This window comes from Ailuropoda melanoleuca, chromosome 5 (genome assembly GCF_002007445.2).
Source record: "Ailuropoda melanoleuca isolate Jingjing chromosome 5, ASM200744v2, whole genome shotgun sequence".
Lineage (NCBI taxonomy): Eukaryota > Metazoa > Chordata > Mammalia > Carnivora > Ursidae > Ailuropoda > Ailuropoda melanoleuca.
This window is the reverse complement of record NC_048222.1, coordinates 128,066,577-128,085,917: the sequence shown is the minus strand read 5'-3', so window position 1 is coordinate 128,085,917 and position 19,341 is coordinate 128,066,577. Positions and strand designations below refer to the sequence as shown.

At 36.9% G+C, this 19,341-nt stretch overlaps 1 protein-coding gene across 1 annotated transcript; it reads right to left on the bottom strand.

The window, feature by feature from the left end:
* Positions 1–17,576: 17,576 nt before the first annotated feature.
* On the bottom strand, positions 17,577–17,935 carry LOC100479236 (cytochrome c oxidase assembly protein COX20, mitochondrial-like). Its single transcript, XM_034660170.1, is given in 2 exon segments — positions 17,577–17,830; positions 17,833–17,935. Coding segments are annotated over 2 exon segments (357 nt in total).
* Positions 17,936–19,341: the final 1,406 nt, after the last annotated feature.

Genomic DNA, 19,341 nt, shown 5'->3' with positions numbered 1-19,341 from the left:
AGTGTGAACGTCATGTTAAAGAGTTTGGCTCTATCCTGTGGGGGAATAGAATCATGGACAGGACAGAGTATAAACAGGAGAGTAACGTGCCCAGATTAGAGTTTCAGAATGATTCTTCAGGCAGCACTGTGGAGGATAATCTAGAGTGGAAGAGGGAGCCCAGCTAGATAGCTAATATAATGGCTGACACCTCAGCCAGAATGTGACAAGGACAATGGAAATTAAAAGGAAGGGATGGGTTTGAGATAATGGGTTGAGGAAGATGAGGGAGGAGAAATCTAGGTGACTCAGCGTTGATCAAGTTATTTCTGGTAACATAGGGCAGAGAGAACATTTGTATAAATGAAATGTATAAGGAGACCAAAATTTTCCGTACTGAACGTTCTACTAATTGTGCAGATTTAAGAATCTTTTTTTCCCCTAGACCACATCTCTCTCAGAACAGTTAATGAGTAATGAAGTAGACTGAACGCAGGAAACAAGGCAGAGAAGAGAATCAAAGGCTTTGAAAAATCAAACAGAAACTAAATTATTTCTTCCACCCCAGCTCCCTAGACAGAGTTCACTGTCTATCACTCAGTAAAGTGAATTATGTATCTAAACTTTGTTGTCGGAAATACCAAATTCCAGAACTAGAAAATTCAGTAAACAAACCATTTTCTACAGATTATCAAAAAGCATTAACCCCCTCTTCCCTCTGCACCCCGCCTCCCCCTTCCCTCAGGCTTTACATCTTGAATCACTGAAGTTTAAAAACAGTGTTTGCAACTTCAGTGTCAGTTTTTATTTCCCGTGTTTTTCTCTGCCTGTTTGCCAAAGTCAAAAGTGGTGGTGACAATGGTAGGCAAAGGAAGGAGAGTGATTGGGGAATATGTGTATTAGGTGATTGGGAATTAAGATTACAGAATAATTTGAAGCCACTCAAAATCAAACTTGGAAGGGACCTTAAAAGCTCCTTAGTTTTCCCTTCCCTCGTTTTGAAGACAGTTGACCTCAGAGAGATGAAATGGCTTATCCAAGGATAAACATCTAATAGGAAAGTGAACAAGCAGAATGAGAAAAAATATATGAAAAGTAATTTTAAGAGGCCTAGACTATAGACCTTGTCTATACTTGAAGCCAGGGAATTTAATTTACAGTTCCTAAATAGAGTGTACCATAGCAATAGGTGAAGGCGGGTAAAACCCAAATGCTTGCAGAAGCCATACGAAATGAAGGACAAAATAATTTTGGGATTGGAATTGGTAATTTTTTTCTTTACATTTTGAAATTATTTTAAGTGATGGTATTGGAGTTAAAATTTTTCTACATTTTATAGGTGGTATGTGGCACATGTAGAGACTTGGAAATGCTTCTTTGAGAGGTGATCATTATAAAGTAGAAAAACTTGCATTTGGGGGAAGCTGGCATTGCTTGATTTCAAGAGTTTAGTTTAAAAAAAAAAATCAAGTGTGAAAGCTCACATTTCTTTGCATCCTATGTAGACGATGGTTTTTTTTTCTCCTTGGCGATGAAATAGGTACCATGTGGTACCTTAATTTCTTAAGTAAAAATTTTAATTGGGTGGGGGAGTCTCTTAATCCTTAGGCAAATATGCTTCGTATGGATTGTAAAATCTAGCAAATTTTGGAAAGAAGAAAAGCAGGCAGTACTCTTTAAAAAATGGTCTGCTTGAACTTGCCTTTCTTAAAAAAAAAAAACAACAAAACCCAACATTCTTTCATAAAGCATTTTTTTCAAAAGTATTTGCCCTTGAGCATTTTTTCCTACTTACCTATGCTTATCTTTCAAAACAAACATTTATTTCTTTCTACTATAGAGTGTGAGGAAGTTCCTTTGAGGTTATGCCCTATAAACGTATCCAAGCAGTAACTGTCACCTCCTTCCTATGGCACAACAAATGACTAACTCAACCACAGGCAGCGCTGAACATAGAGCGGTGATTTCACGATGGGGGCCCTTCAGATGTTACCTATGGGGCAGTTTCTCAAGGGGAAAAAACACAGAACTGTATTTTTGTGTGCAAATAAAATTTTGGGTCCTTTTGACCCAATGGAAAATGTGTGTCTGTTGGTGGCTGCCTAGTTGGAATATGATGATTTACACTTGGAAACATTTGTGTCATTTATCATATGATGTTACTGGCCTACAGCATGACTGCATAACAAATAACCATATTAAAAATTAATCTTTTCCAGTTCATCAGACTGTATGTCTTTCTGATGCCCCAACTTTTCTCTTTCCGTCTTGCTCTATTCTCTTTTCCTGCAGTCATCTTATGCATGAGTGAAATTCGTGCACTAGGTTTTCATAGCTGTGCTGTCAGACCCCCAACCAGCTCTTTCACCCTTCTCTCCTGCTTATCCTGCAACATAAATCTTCCATCTAGTGGAATTGGTTCACTCTGTCCCTAAAACACACCTTCAAATCCTGACCTCAGGCACTGCATTTACCTTTTAAATGCTAGTCTCTAATAATAGCTAGGTCTAAATCCTACTTCTCTGAATCATGATAAAATAATCTCTCCCAGAATTTTTTTAGTAATAACGTTGTGTAAACTGCTCATTAATTTTCATGTTTACTTTTTAATGATATAGAGGGGGCAAAACTATCGTCTGACGGTTTCTGGCTGAGCCTGAGAATTAAATTGGCATGAGACGGATTAACAGAAGAAAAGGATACAGATTTTTACATGTACATGGAAGCCCCCTTAGAAAAATGAACACCCAAGGAAGTGGCTAGGGCGAAGTATTTATGTACTAGGTTGAACAGAGAGAAACAATTGTGGGAAAGGTAGCTAAGACAAATGGGGAGACTAAAGGAAGTTGAGTATCTTAACTAGGTCCGTCTGTATGGATTTCTCTCAGCCTCCATTCCCCGAATCTGGTGTTAAGAATATTCCTTTTCTCCTGGTCCTGGGAGGGCATCTTTCTCCTGCTTTCAGGAGGAAAAGGGGAGATCAGAACACGCGCTTTCTTTTAGTGCCTTTAACTAAAACTAATTCTTAAGCTAAAGTGGCATATTTAGGGTAGAATTTTCTGGCACTCTTCAAAATTTGTGTCTTGTCTCTCCTTGTATATTGTAATTCTTTGAGATTTACCTGCACCCCAAAGGTGCTTCGGCTATACTAGGCATTCAATAAATATGTATTGATTTTTTTTAAAGATTTTATTTATTTATTTGACAGAGAGAGACAGCCAGCAAGAGAGGGAAACACAAGCAGGGGGAGTGGGAGAGGAAGAAGCAGGCTCCCAGCAGAGGAGCCTGATGTGGGGCTCGATCCCAGAACGCCAGGATCACGCCCTGAGCCAGAAGGCAGACGCTTAACGACTGCGCCACCCAGGCGCCCCTGTATTGATGTTTTAGCCCGCATTTTACAGTTGAGTTTAAAAGCCTATATTTGAGGGTCACTGGGATGGCTCAGTTGGTTAAGCAGTTGTGTCTGCCTTAGGCTCACGTCATGATCCTAGCTAGGGTCCTGGGATCCCATCCCTGCATTGGGCTCCCTGCTCAGTGGGGAGTCTGCTTCTCCCTCTCCCTCTGCCCTTCCCCCCTGCTCACGCGCACTCTCTCTCAAATAAACAATATCTTTAAAAAAATAAATAAATAAAAAAGCCTGTATTTGGATCTTGTTTTTCTGACCAGAGGGACATTTACTATGGTAATAAAATATATATTCTGATATGATATGTAACCTACTTTAAACCATTTTAGTCTTGCATATACTAGTAAATAGAGTTCTAAAAATATTAAGTAATTATTTGGTGTAGAAAATTTTGGGGGGCGCCTGTTAAGTCATTAAGCATCTGCCTTCAGCTCAGGATGTGATCCCAGGGTCCTGGGATGGAGCACCGCATTTGGGCTCCCTTGCTCCTCTGGGAGCCTGCTTCTTTCTCTCCCACTCCCCCTGCTTGTGTTCCCTCTCTCACTGGCTGTCTCTCTGTTGAATAAATATATAAAAATCTTNCCTGTTAAGTCATTAAGCATCTGCCTTCAGCTCAGGATGTGATCCCAGGGTCCTGGGATGGAGCACCGCATTTGGGCTCCCTTGCTCCTCTGGGAGCCTGCTTCTTTCTCTCCCACTCCCCCTGCTTGTGTTCCCTCTCTCACTGGCTGTCTCTCTGTTGAATAAATATATAAAAATCTTAAAAAAAAAAAAAGAAAATTTGGTAATATAATCGATTATGTTAACGTTTCCAGAAAAGAATAGTTTTAAGAATTGGGGCAGCAAAATTTTGGCACTGGAGGAGACGGGCATTAGAGGTCATTGAAACATCTTACCTTTAACCCCACTGCATCCTCTCTATAACATCCCAAATAGGCCTGACATGGAAGTGCCTGGAATTACTCCTTCATTTTACTAATCTATTCTTAGTTATTCATAATACAAACCACTTGGTCTTTTTCATTGAGTCAGAAGTATCCTTAAGAATAACTACTATTGAGTTGACTTGGGAGACTTGGAGAATGCCAGAGCCCTTCTCAGCTTCTTAGGTATTAATAGTCCTTCTCCTAGATACTAAACTATTGTTTACTCTTCTTGCTGAACTTGGCATAGGCACAAAACTCTTCAAAATCTCCCCTTTTTCAGATGCACAATGACTATAAATGCTTTTGAATGCTCTTTGAATAGATCTATAATAATTCTATGTAATTCAAGTTATTACTCAAATCAGAACGTTCTTTTTTTTTAAAAGATTTTATTTATTTGACAGAGAAAAAGAGAGAGTGAGAGAGCACACGCAGGGGGAGTGGCAGGCAGAGGGAAAGGCAAAGGGAGAAGCAAGCTCCTTGCTGAGCAAGGAACCCCCTGTGGGACTCGATCCCAAGACCCCGGGGAGACACTCCAAAGGGAGATACTTAACCGACTGAGCCACCCAGGGGTCCCAGGACTTTATTCTTAATCAATACAGTAATATCTTCAATTGTGTATTACATATAATATTTTTATTAGTATTTAGGTTTATAAAATTTTGGTATTTCAACAAACTTGTGAGTTAAGAAGGAGCCAAATGATTAACTTAGTTTTATGGATAAGTTTGACACAGGAAGGAAATAGGATTTTCCCATTTATTAATAAAGTTAGGACTAAAACCTAACTTCTGTGGCTGTTTGTTAATTCTGCTGTCTCTTTGATGCTTGCTATGTAAGAACAAATGAGTATGCCACACCAGCTGACGATGAGGCAGCAGTGTTTTGCCCATGACTTCTGCTGTGATGGAGCATTTAACTGAAACAACTATCCCTACATTCATACTTGAATTCTGTAGGGAGTTTCATTTTAAATTTTGCTGTTTCATATGAAAGATAATCTGGCCAGTTTCTTAACTGCATGACATTCCTATGGTTTAGAAACAATGTTTTTGCGTTGACAAGGAATGTATATAGCCCAAATACACAAAAGCAAATTTAAATTGTTTTGGATTTTGATTATTTTAGTATCCTAGTTTATTATAACTCAGCTATCTATAGCGAACAGTTGGCCTCTTATTAGGTTGTCCCCTCCAACTCCATCCCTGCTCAAATTATTAAGTGGAAAGTCTTCTAATTATATAGTCTCATTTTGGGGAAAATTGGGAAGGTGGAAATCTAAATGATGCATGTTACTCTCAGAGCTAGGAAACTAGAGCCAGGTCTCCTGGTACTCTAATTAAAACTTTTATTTCTGCAGATTTATTCTGTGGTCCTTACTGAACAGATCTGCCTTGGGTTTCTGCTGGTGAGTTTTTCAGCAGGAATGCGGGCTTTGTTTCTTTGAATAGTTGAGTGCAGATTAGTGGTATGCCAATTTCCTGTGGCCTTTCAGAGCTGCAATTTGAGCCCTGTTTGCTCCTGGCCCTTGCACAATTGAAAACAATGGGTGACTTCTTTTAGGTTTCACTTCAGGGCTCTTAGAAACAGGGGAAGTGGCTAAAGCCCTACTTTACAGGTAATTAACAATAGATAATGTTTGCTCTGCATTTTTAGAGCCGATAAAAGGTAGACGAACATATTCAGCTCCTGATTTAGACACTGTGCAGTGGTTTTATGGATACAATAGCTGTCTTACCATTAGCAAGGTGGCATTGAATATCTGGGTCACATATATGATTGAACATAAAACTTGTAAAAAGTAAAAGAAAAAAGGATATTATTGAAACACAGATGGGTAACTTCAAGAAAGCCCTCCTTAGAGATGCTAAGGAAACTGTCACTTTAAGTCATCCGTTTCAGTCAGGGTGCATTTATTATACCTATATCTGTTTTATGAGGTGAACAATTTTCATGACTTGATCCTTATTCATAATAATTTTTTTGTTCTATAAATTTAACTCTAGAATCCACCTGTTTGTTAAAATGATACTAGTTTAAGAAGTTTCTATTCGCCATCACATTTAATTATTAACCACATGTATTCTTATGAACTGGTTTAACATGTTGTAGAAAGCAGTGTATTTTGTCCTTTTATTGTATATTTGGTAGGGTTTTTGTTTTAATACTCTAAATAAATAATTTTTAGACTACCCTTCTCCCTGAACATACTATATCCACTTTGTGACAAACTAGGTTGCTGGCTATGTTGGCAGATTGATTGATCTATTCAGTCTTCAACAGTTATAAAATACCTGCTCTGCCCCACAGACTGGCCAAAGCATAAGGATGGAAAGCCTGGGGCGGGGGGCGGGATCCTGTCTTTAAGGAGATTTTGGCAATCTCTTCCCCAGCACTGTTGCCAGAAGTGGAGTCTTCCTTTGGGAAAAAATAATCTCAATTTTAATACTTAGACTTTACATCTACAATTGTAATGTGGAGGCAGCATTCTTGATAAAAATCTAAAGACTGCGTCATGTCTGAAATCCTCAAGTAACTTAGTTTTAGAGCAGATCTTCACTCCAAAAGGTAGTGGCTTTTTGTTCTGAGCAACTTCTAACTAGCAACATGAAAATGTCACCTTACTCATCTGCTCTTTAGAGATGATGAATATAGAGAAGTTACTTTAGTAGAGAATTTATGTATCATTTAAAACCAGAGCAGCTTTTTCTAAGTGTGTTTAGACTCCCTTGAGAACAGTGTTTTAAGTACAGAGGTGTGCAAAAGTGAAGGAGCCCTACATCAATTAGTCAGTCAGTTCAGACTTGCTGAACGCCCAGAACGTGTGCAGCACGGAGCCCGTAGTGTCGTTTTAAGGAAAAAGTATAAGCTCTTGATCTTCACTAAGAGCTGGATCAGGAGGCTGACCTGGAAACCGGAAATAGAAAATCACTTAAATCCTCTTTTCTGCTGATAAAAGTAACTTGTGTTTATTATAACACTGTTTTTGAAAATTTAGAAAAAGCCTGAGGAAGAAAACAGAAGTCACACATGATCCTGCTACCCATTTCTTAGTTACAGAGGGGTTTTAACAATTTTTTGGGTACCCTTTACCTATCTTCTAGTTTCTTTACCATCCAAAATAAAAATTATAAGTAAAAACACTCTTTTACTTTTATTCTCCCTTTATTATTTTCTATAACTCATTGACTCATTTAGGATGGAGGCAGATTCCAAAATACGGTATAGACCAGAATGATCTTTCAGAAAAGTCATTCTGAAGAGAACCAGAATTTGTATTTTATTTCATTTATTTCCTTCCTTTCTATCTTCTTAATAAAGTGGAGGTCTTTTCAGAGAGTTGTGGAGGGGAAGAACTGAGCTTGTCCTTTTCAGCTTTCCAGTACCTAAACCCAGCTAAGCACATGTATTGGAGGAAAACTAAGACACTTGATAAGAAAGAGCTAAGAAAATTGGAATCACCAGGGAAAACTTAAGGGCTCAGTGACAAGAATATATGATTTTTATTTAAAAGAAACTCTAATTATATCATATTGCCAATAGTTACAGCAAAATAATCCTGTAAGGAAAAGCCTTTAAAAAACAAAAAATGTCAACCACAGCTCTGCTGTGAGAGCTAAGTTTCTTCTCTTCCCCATCTACCATTTGTTATGTTAACCACATTAATAGTGCTAATAATTTCTCTTAAGAAACTTTGTCTTGGAAGACTAATGCTCATCATTTTCCCCACGGTGACTGGCTTGGAATTACGTAACCAACTTTATTATCACTGTCATTAAAATCAGTGTATATTTCATTCCGGTTGTACAGGAAGTGATTACTTAAAGTATCCATTTGAAAGATGACTTAATGTTTAGATAGTGAACTTGTATGTTTATCATGTCAGAGCCTCAGAGAACTATTTTGTTTTCCTTAAGTGCTCTAAATGGCTGCTCAGTGGCCTACAGTTGAGATTAGCTATGCACAAAGTTATCGTATTAAAATAATACCATTATAACGATAATATTAGAATGTTCAAGTTCCATTATTCTCTTGTTCCACGAACTAAAGGAACTTTTTGAGTTGTGAGCAAAGTAACTTCTTAAGTGTACATGGTTCTCGCAGGAGAATGCTGACATCTTTCATCTTTTCCGTTGAAGGAACTCATTTGCTGAGACAACTTAGGATGCACTTAGGAAGAAGTGACCACCCTAGTTTTATTTTATTTAATTAACCTTTTACAATGACTCCTAGATAGGTAAGTGTTCTAACCAAAAATTAAGGTATTTGAAAGTAGCAGTGAGCTCACTTAATTTCTCTATTTTAAACAGAGTGCTTTTGATGGTTTACTAGACACGACATCACAGTTTCCTGTTTCATATTTGAGTTAAGCAGGGTTGGAGAAAACCATTTGCCCTAGGTTTTGAAACTTTAGGGACAAAAAGCCCCTGACCAGAAGCTTCAGAAGCACAGTGGCTTTTTTAAATTGTAAAACAGAATTAAAACCACAGTACTGATGAACCAAATACACAACCTCCTTCCCGCTGTCCCTCCAAAGAAGGGTAAAAAGCTAAAATAGGAGATTGGATGATGGAAATGGTTATTTAAGCCTTTCACTTTTAAGGGCTCACAGGTTTTTATTATTTTCCTTCTTCCTAATAACAACTAGCCTAGCACTCTGTATGTTGGCAAAATTGTTTTGTGTTCTCAATTGAGAAAGGGAAATTGAAGGTAGAGTTAAGCTTTTAGGCTCAATAAATCACTCGCAGTTAGAATTTAGTGTTGATGGCGGTTTCAGGACTGAGGTATTTAATAGTGCGGTAAATAAAGAGAAAATATTGAATCTTTTCTGCAATCCGTAGGGAATAAAAAACATATTTGGCATTATGTATTGCTCTTGTGCATGCTTACTTATTATTTTATTACTTTTTTAAAAAGCAACAGAACAAATTGCTCTACAGAAAACAAGATACTTCTGAAACCTGCGTAACTATTGGTTTCCTAAGATTCTTAGAGAAGAAGTTCGAAAATGTGACAAATTAAAGTTTTAAAGTATGATCATTTTTAAAGGTGGAATATAATAATTTTAATTGAGGAATTTAGCAAAAATGTTTTTTCTAAGCTTTTATTTAAATTCCAGGTAGTTAACATACACTGTAGTATTAGTTTCAGGTGTGCAATATAGTGATTCAACACTTCCACGCAAAGCCAAACACCGCACACCCATAATGAGGAATTAGAGTGCACTAAATTCTCCTAGAGAAGAAAATTGAAATACTGAGACTTTGGAGAAACACGTAATTATTTCCTGAGATAAGGCTGCGGGAGCAAACATGGGCTAGGGAAGCAGTGAGCCAGCGTCTGAGGTGGTGATGCCGAGCAAGGGCAGACCTATTGCTTCCAGTTTGAGCTCTTCTCTTACTTACAGGAGCAAAAAGATTTTGGGGGGAAACCTTCATGAATTCAGTACTAGTACCCTCCTAGCTCTGCATTCCAGATATCACTTCCTTGAAGAGGTGAAAGTTCTCTTTCTTTTTTGAGATTTATTCTTTCTATGGAACTCAAAAAGACTAGCCATTTCCCCCCAGGAACTTGGTCACAGAGTAGAGGAGCCATTGGCTGAGGTTTCCATCATTTCAGTTCTTATTACCAAATATGACATTTGAACTCTTTGCTTACATTGTGATTGTCTGCTCCATGACAAAAGGCTACTAGCATTGCTCCTGTAACCCCCATTTCCTGAAGTTTTAATTTGTAAGGTATATATTTATTCTTATGCATGTTAATATTCATTCCCATATAATTTATTTCATTTATGGTTTGCTTTTCTCACTGTATTGTAAGTTCCTCCAAAGGATAGATCTCTCTTTTTATATCTTTTCATTATTTTCATAGCTCAAATTTATTGACTGCTTACTATATGCTGGGATAGCTCAGTACTGTTCTTTCATGAATTATTTATTTGATTTTCTCAACAATTGTATGAAGTAGGTACCATTATTATCCTCTTTTATCGATGAGGAAACCCAGGTGCAGGGAAGTGAAGTTACTAGCCCAGTTTCCTCATGGCTAAAACTGGGGAAAATCAGGATTTGAACTCTGCTTATCTGATTTCAAAGGTTGTGCATAATGCATGACTTCAAGATCTTTGATTGTTTTAGCCATAGATTTCGAGGCATGACCATTGCTACTTTTTCTTAGTAATAGAAACCGAGTGTTGCAGACTGAATGTTTGTGTTTCCCCAAAATTCATATGTTTAAATCCTAAGGCCCACCGTGATGGTATTTAGGGCCTTTGGGAGATGATTAGGTCATGAAGATGAAGCCCTCATTAGTGGATTCATGCTCATATAAAAGAGACCCCAGAGAGCTCCTTTGCCCTTTCTACCATGTGAGGTTACAGCCAGAAGAAGACCATCGATGAACTAGTAAGCAGGGTATCACCAGACACTGAAATCTGCTAGGGCCTTGATTTTGAACTTCTCAGCCTTCAGACCTGTAAGAAATAAATTTCTCTTGCTTATAAGACACCTAGTCAATGGCATTTTGTTATACCAGTCCAGAAAGACAAAGACACAAAGAAACCAAGAACAATGCTTAACACAAAAGAGGATAATTATATCTTTTATTTAAGAATAGGTTAACTTTTGGGGCACCTGAGTGGCTCAGTTGGTTAAGCATCTGACTCCTGGTTTTGGCTCAGGTCACGATCTCAGGGTTATGAGCTGGAGCCCTATGTCGGGTTCACCACTCAGTGCAGAGTCTGCTTGGGATTCCCTCTCCTTCTCTCTCTGCCCCCTTCTCCAGCTCAGTTTAGATTCCCTGGGCCAATTCAGAATGTTGTTTTGATCATATAATGTTGCCTGAAAGACAACACATAAGAGATTAATATGTAGACATTCAACTTGAGAGAGGGGCTGTGGGGAGCTTTTCTTCCTCCCCTACCTCCCTAGCCTTTCCCTTCTTCCTCTCCCAGAGGCCACCTAGGGTAATTTAAAAACAATGAATTTCATGACCAGTTGAACAGTTACCCCTGGAGAACCTTCAGGGACCTATAAACTTTGAAACGATATGTAAAACTGTGTGTGTGTGTGTGTGTGTGTGTGTGTGTGTGAGAGAGAGAGAGAGAGATTGAGAGAGAGAGAGAGAGATTCTTTCTTGGAGAAGAGTCCAGGGTTTTTTCAGATTATCCAAGAATTTTTGTCCCCCAAAACGGGTAAGAGCAACTGCCCCACCTACAGAGAAGACAACTTATTTTCTATGTATAACCTCTTTTTTGAGGCAATTAATGAAGATTGCATAATTTACAGCAAATATCAGTGTAAGGTTTTAAAATGCTGGCCCTTATCAGTTGGAAGCTGGAGGGGGACCATTAAATGATTTCACCTGGATTATCATCACATAGCAGTCAAATGGTAATTACCATCTTTTCTGTGACTGAATTTGGTCCAGATTTTTTTAAATTGAAATATAAATAACATGCAATATCCTATTAGGCCGATGTCATAGTGATTTGATATTTTTATGTATTACAAAATGATCCCATGATAAATCTAATTACCATCTGTCTCCATACAAATTTATTACAATATTATTGACTGTATTTCCTATGCTGTACATTGCATCCCTATGACTTGTTTATTTTATAACTAGAAGTATGTACCTGTTACTCCCCTTCATCTATTTTGTACCATCCCCAACTCCTTTGGTAACAAACAGTTTGTACCCTGTATCTATGTGACTGTTTCTGTTTCGTTTGGTCTTGTTTATTTATTTGTTTTTTTAGGTTCTCTATATAAGTGAAATCATATGATTATTTGACTTTTTCTGTCTGACTTATGTCACTTAGAATAATACCCTCCAGGTCCAACCATGTTGTTGCAAATGATAAGATTTCATTCCTTTTTTATGGCTGAGTAATATTGTGTTGTGTATACACCACATCTTCTTTATGCATTTATCTATTGATGGACGCTTAGGTTTCTTCCATATCTCAGCCATTGTAAATAATGCTGCACTGAATATAGGGGTGCATATATCTCTTAGAACTGGTATTTTCATTTTCTTTGGATAAATACCCAGAAGTGGAATTGCTAGATTGTATAGTAGTCTTATTTTTAATTTTTGGAGGAACCTCCATAATGTTTTCTACAGTGGCTACACCAATTAACATTCCCACCAACAGTGTACAAGTGTTCCCTTTTCNTTCTCTTTCTTTTTTGAGATTTATTCTTTCTATGGAACTCAAAAAGACTAGCCATTTCCCCCCAGGAACTTGGTCACAGAGTAGAGGAGCCATTGGCTGAGGTTTCCATCATTTCAGTTCTTATTACCAAATATGACATTTGAACTCTTTGCTTACATTGTGATTGTCTGCTCCATGACAAAAGGCTACTAGCATTGCTCCTGTAACCCCCATTTCCTGAAGTTTTAATTTGTAAGGTATATATTTATTCTTATGCATGTTAATATTCATTCCCATATAATTTATTTCATTTATGGTTTGCTTTTCTCACTGTATTGTAAGTTCCTCCAAAGGATAGATCTCTCTTTTTATATCTTTTCATTATTTTCATAGCTCAAATTTATTGACTGCTTACTATATGCTGGGATAGCTCAGTACTGTTCTTTCATGAATTATTTATTTGATTTTCTCAACAATTGTATGAAGTAGGTACCATTATTATCCTCTTTTATCGATGAGGAAACCCAGGTGCAGGGAAGTGAAGTTACTAGCCCAGTTTCCTCATGGCTAAAACTGGGGAAAATCAGGATTTGAACTCTGCTTATCTGATTTCAAAGGTTGTGCATAATGCATGACTTCAAGATCTTTGATTGTTTTAGCCATAGATTTCGAGGCATGACCATTGCTACTTTTTCTTAGTAATAGAAACCGAGTGTTGCAGACTGAATGTTTGTGTTTCCCCAAAATTCATATGTTTAAATCCTAAGGCCCACCGTGATGGTATTTAGGGCCTTTGGGAGATGATTAGGTCATGAAGATGAAGCCCTCATTAGTGGATTCATGCTCATATAAAAGAGACCCCAGAGAGCTCCTTTGCCCTTTCTACCATGTGAGGTTACAGCCAGAAGAAGACCATCGATGAACTAGTAAGCAGGGTATCACCAGACACTGAAATCTGCTAGGGCCTTGATTTTGAACTTCTCAGCCTTCAGACCTGTAAGAAATAAATTTCTCTTGCTTATAAGACACCTAGTCAATGGCATTTTGTTATACCAGTCCAGAAAGACAAAGACACAAAGAAACCAAGAACAATGCTTAACACAAAAGAGGATAATTATATCTTTTATTTAAGAATAGGTTAACTTTTGGGGCACCTGAGTGGCTCAGTTGGTTAAGCATCTGACTCCTGGTTTTGGCTCAGGTCACGATCTCAGGGTTATGAGCTGGAGCCCTATGTCGGGTTCACACTCAGTGCAGAGTCTGCTTGGGATTCCCTCTCCTTCTCTCTCTGCCCCCTTCTCCAGCTCAGTTTAGATTCCCTGGGCCAATTCAGAATGTTGTTTTGATCATATAATGTTGCCTGAAAGACAACACATAAGAGATTAATATGTAGACATTCAACTTGAGAGAGGGGCTGTGGGGAGCTTTTCTTCCTCCCTACCTCCCTAGCCTTTCCCTTCTTCCTCTCCCAAAGCNCAGAATGTTGTTTTGATCATATAATGTTGCCTGAAAGACAACACATAAGAGATTAATATGTAGACATTCAACTTGAGAGAGGGGCTGTGGGGAGCTTTTCTTCCTCCCCTACCTCCCTAGCCTTTCCCTTCTTCCTCTCCCAGAGGCCACCTAGGGTAATTTAAAAACAATGAATTTCATGACCAGTTGAACAGTTACCCCTGGAGAACCTTCAGGGACCTATAAACTTTGAAACGATATGCAAAACNCTAGGGTAATTTAAAAACAATGAATTTCATGACCAGTTGAACAGTTACCCCTGGAGAACCTTCAGGGACCTATAAACTTTGAAACGATATGTAAAACTGTGTGTGTGTGTGTGTGTGTGTGTGTGTGTGTGAGAGAGAGAGAGAGAGATTGAGAGAGAGAGAGAGAGATTCTTTCTTGGAGAAGAGTCCAGGGTTTTTTCAGATTATCNATGCAAAACTGTGTGTGTGTGTGTGTGTGTGTGTGTGTGAGAGAGAGAGAGAGAGAGAGAGAGAGAGAGAGAGAGAGATTCTTTCTTGGAGAAGAGTCCAGGGTTTTTTCAGATTATCCAAGAATTTTTGTCCCCCAAAACGGGTAAGAGCAACTGCCCCACCTACAGAGAAGACAACTTATTTTCTATGTATAACCTCTTTTTTGAGGCAATTAATGAAGATTGCATAATTTACAGCAAATATCAGTGTAAGGTTTTAAAATGCTGGCCCTTATCAGTTGGAAGCTGGAGGGGGACCATTAAATGATTTCACCTGGATTATCATCACATAGCAGTCAAATGGTAATTACCATCTTTTCTGTGACTGAATTTGGTCCAGATTTTTTTAAATTGAAATATAAATAACATGCAATATCCTATTAGGCCGATGTCATAGTGATTTGATATTTTTATGTATTACAAAATGATCCCATGATAAATCTAATTACCATCTGTCTCCATACAAATTTATTACAATATTATTGACTGTATTTCCTATGCTGTACATTGCATCCCTATGACTTGTTTATTTTATAACTAGAAGTATGTACCTGTTACTCCCCTTCATCTATTTTGTACCATCCCCAACTCCTTTGGTAACAAACAGTTTGTACCCTGTATCTATGTGACTGTTTCTGTTTCGTTTGGTCTTGTTTATTTATTTGTTTTTTTAGGTTCTCTATATAAGTGAAATCATATGATTATTTGACTTTTTCTGTCTGACTTATGTCACTTAGAATAATACCCTCCAGGTCCAACCATGTTGTTGCAAATGATAAGATTTCATTCCTTTTTTATGGCTGAGTAATATTGTGTTGTGTATACACCACATCTTCTTTATGCATTTATCTATTGATGGACGCTTAGGTTTCTTCCATATCTCAGCCATTGTAAATAATGCTGCACTGAATATAGGGGTGCATATATCTCTTAGAACTGGTATTTTCATTTTCTTTGGATAAATACCCAGAAGTGGAATTGCTAGATTGTATAGTAGTCTTATTTTTAATTTTTGGAGGAATCTCCATAATGTTTTCTACAGTGGCTACACCAATTAACATTCCCACCAACAGTGTACAAGTGTTCCCTTTTCTCCACATTTTTGCAAACACTTGTTATTTTTTGTCTTTTTGGTAATAGCCAATCTGACAGTGTGAGGTGATATCTCTTTGTAGTTTTGATTTGGATCTTCCTGATGATGAGTGATGTTGCACATTTTTTCATGTGCCTGTTGGTCATCTGTATGCCTTCTTTGGAAAAAGAAGTGTATTCAAGTCCTCTGATCAGTTTTTAATTGTTTTTTAAAAATATTAAGTTGTCTAAGTTCTTGCATGATTTGAAAATATCTTCTTCAATTCAGTAAGTTATCTTTTCATTTTGTTGATGGTTTCCTTCACTGTGCAAAGCTTTCTGAGCTTTCCTTTGAGCGTTGCCTTTGTCTGGGGAGACAGGTCAAAAAATAAATTACTAAGACTGAAGTCAAAGAAATATTGTCTGTTTTCCTCTAAGAGTTTTTATGATTTTAGATCTTAAATTCAAGTCTTTAACCCATTTTGAATCTATTTTTGTGTTTGGTGTAAGAAAGTGGTCCAGTTTCATTCTTTTGGATGTTGCTATCCAGTTTTCCCAATACCATTTGTTGAATAGACTGTCTTTTCCTCATTGTATATTATTGCCTCATTTGTCATAGATTAATTGACCTATATGAATGCATTTATTTTTGGGCTCTCTAGTCTATTCCATTGATCTATGTATCGATTTTCCTGTCAGTACCATACTGTTTTGATTACTATAGCTTTGTAATATAGTGTGAAACCAGAAAGTGTGATACCTCCAGCTCTGTTCTTTCTCAAGATTGCTTTGGCTATTTGGGGTCTTCTGTAGTTCCATACAAATTTTAGGATTCTTTGTTTTAGTCAAAACACATTGCACATTTAGTGAAAAATGCCATTGGTATTTTGATGGGGATTACATTGAATCTGTAGATTGCTTTGTGTAGAATGGACATTTTAATGATAGCAATTCTGCCAATTCATAAGCATCATATATCTTTCCATTTATTTGTGTCATCTTCAATTTCTTTCATCAGTGTCTTATAGTTTTCAAGCCTTTCATCTTCTTAGTTAAATTTATTCCTAGGTATTTTATTCTTTTGGATACAGTGATAAATGGAATTGTTTTCTTAATTTCTCCTTCTGTTAGCTTGTTATTAGTATATAGAAACACGACCGAATTTCTGTATGTTAATTTTGAATCCTGTAACTTTACTGAATTCATTTATTAGCTCTAATAGTTTTCTGGTGGAGTCTTTAGGGTTTTTTATATATAATAGCATGTCATCTGCAAATAGTGACAGTTTTACTTCTTCCTTTCTAACTTTATTGCCTAATTGCTATGACTAGGTCTTTAATACTGTGCTGAATAAAAGTGGAGGGAGCAGGTATCCTTGTCTTTTTCCTGATCTTAGAGGAAAAGCTTTCAGCTTTTCACTGTTCGGTATGATGTTCTTGTGGGTTTGTCATATATGGCCGTTATTATGTTGAGGTACATTCCTTCTATACCCATTTTGTTCAGAGTTTTTATTCATAAATGGAAGTTGAATTGTCAAATGATTCTTCTACATCCATTGAAATGATCACATGATTTTTATCCTTTGCTTTGTTAACGTGATGTATCATATTGATGGATCTGTGGATATTGAACCATCCTTGCATCCCTGGAATAAATCCCATTTGATTGTGGTGTACGATCCTTTTAATGTATTGTTGGATTTTGTTTGTTAATATTTTGTTGGGATTTCTGCATCTATGTTTATCAGAGATATTGGCCTGTAATTTTCTTTTTTTGTGGTGTCTTTGTTTAGTGTTGGTCTCAGGTAATGCTAGCCTCAAAAGGTGGGTTTGGAAACATCACTTTCTGTTCAATTATTTGGAATAATTTGAGAAGGATGGGTATTAACTACTTCTTCTTTTTCTTCTTCTTTCTTCTTCTTCTTCTTTTACAACTAACACATACTTTATTTACTTGATTGAAAGCCTTATGGTACATATGAGGTTTAATAGAGTTGACCTCAGTTTGTTTACACTGATTCCAGTGAGTTGTACTTGTGTTTTCTATGCTTGAGACTGTTCAGTTGCTGCCATTGCCATTGGTTTGTTTTCTTTTAGGGTCAGGATGGGTACCTTCATATAATATCTTATTTTTAATTCCTTCTCTGGCAGTTCTTTCCTGGATTCTTAGCTTTGCATAATTATACCTACAATGGAACCAACATCCTAAAGTCACCAAGATAAATCCTCCTACTCCAACATCACATGATCTTCTAATCCTACTAGTTAACAAAAAATGTCCAAGGCCAGCCACAACAAATCCTAATGAACCATTAATATCAAATCCCATGCACAGGGAATGTTTTTGACATCTAAAATTCCTAGGAACTTAAAGCACTTCCCCTTGGTGGGCTTGCTGGGCTCCCATGTGGGGGCCATGGGCTCCAATGGGTGCCTGATACTAACTCTTCTTTAAATGCTTGATAGAATTTACCTATGAAGCTGTCAAGTCCTGGACTTCTGTTTTTGGAAGTTTTTAAATTACTGATTTAATTTCACTATTTGTAATTAGTCTGTTCAGATTTTCTATTTCTATATGATTCAGTCCCCAAAGGTTGTGCGTTTCTAGGAATTTATCCACCACTTCTAGGTTTTCCAATTTGTTGGTGTATAATTGTTCATAGTAATCTCTTATGATCCTTTGTACTTTTGTGGTAACAGTTTTAACTTCTCCTCTTCCATTTCTGATTTTATTTCAACCTGCTCTCTTTTTTCTTAATAAGTTTTGCTGGAGGTTTGTCAATTTTATCTTTTCAAAGAACCAGGTTTTGATCTTCCCTATTTTTTAAGACTCTATTTCATTTATTTCTGTGCTGATTTTTATTATTTCCTTCCTTCTACTAATTTTGGACTTTGCTTGTTCTTTTTTCCCCCTAGTTCCTTTAGGTGTAAAGTTAGATAGTTTACTTGGGATTTTTCTTGTTTCTTGAGGTAGGCCTGTATCACTATGAATTTTCCTTATAGAACTGCTTTTGCTGTATCCCATAGATTTTGGAAAGTTGTGTTTCTATTTTCATTTGTCTTGTGTATTTTTTTTTTAAATGTCATCCTTCTTTGTTGACCCATTGGTTATTTGGTCTAGAATTTTTGTTCCTGTTCTATCTGAATCTCTAGTTTCCNTGCTTTTGCTGTATCCCATAGATTTTGGAAAGTTGTGTTTCTATTTTCATTTGTCTTGTGTATTTTTTTTTTTAAATGTCATCTTTCTTTGTTGACCCATTGGTTATTTGGTCTAGAATTTTTGTTCCTGTTCTATCTGAATCTCTAGTTTCCAAATAGTCCTCTACTACTTTAAAAGAAATACAATTTCAAGACTTTTTGATAATGAATGCAAGATATCCTCAAATACTCATACAACCATGTCTTTTTCACAAGCTGGCTTTACCTTGAGCTTTTTTTTAATGTTCTAACCAAAGTAGATATATTTTTCAGGAACCTCATATAGTAAGATTCTCAGAAATTGCTCAACTGAGTCCTAGGTTTGCCATATTACCAGGTGAAGGAATACTGGAAAAATACTGAGTAGATATAACTTGATTTTCTTTCTAGGTTCCATTTTTTTCTTTGGAAGCTATTCCACAATTAATTTAAATATGTAGATTAATTTAACGTATTTCTATTCTCCTAGTATTGAATCACTATATTAAATAGGGATCACTAACTTTCTGAAAAATGTAAAGCTAAGTGCTGTACCTATTTATAAAATGTTCACTTTGGTTACTACAGTGAGTGGAGGCAAGATGAATATTGGGTGTACTGATGCTGCAGCCCTTCTTTTTGGATAA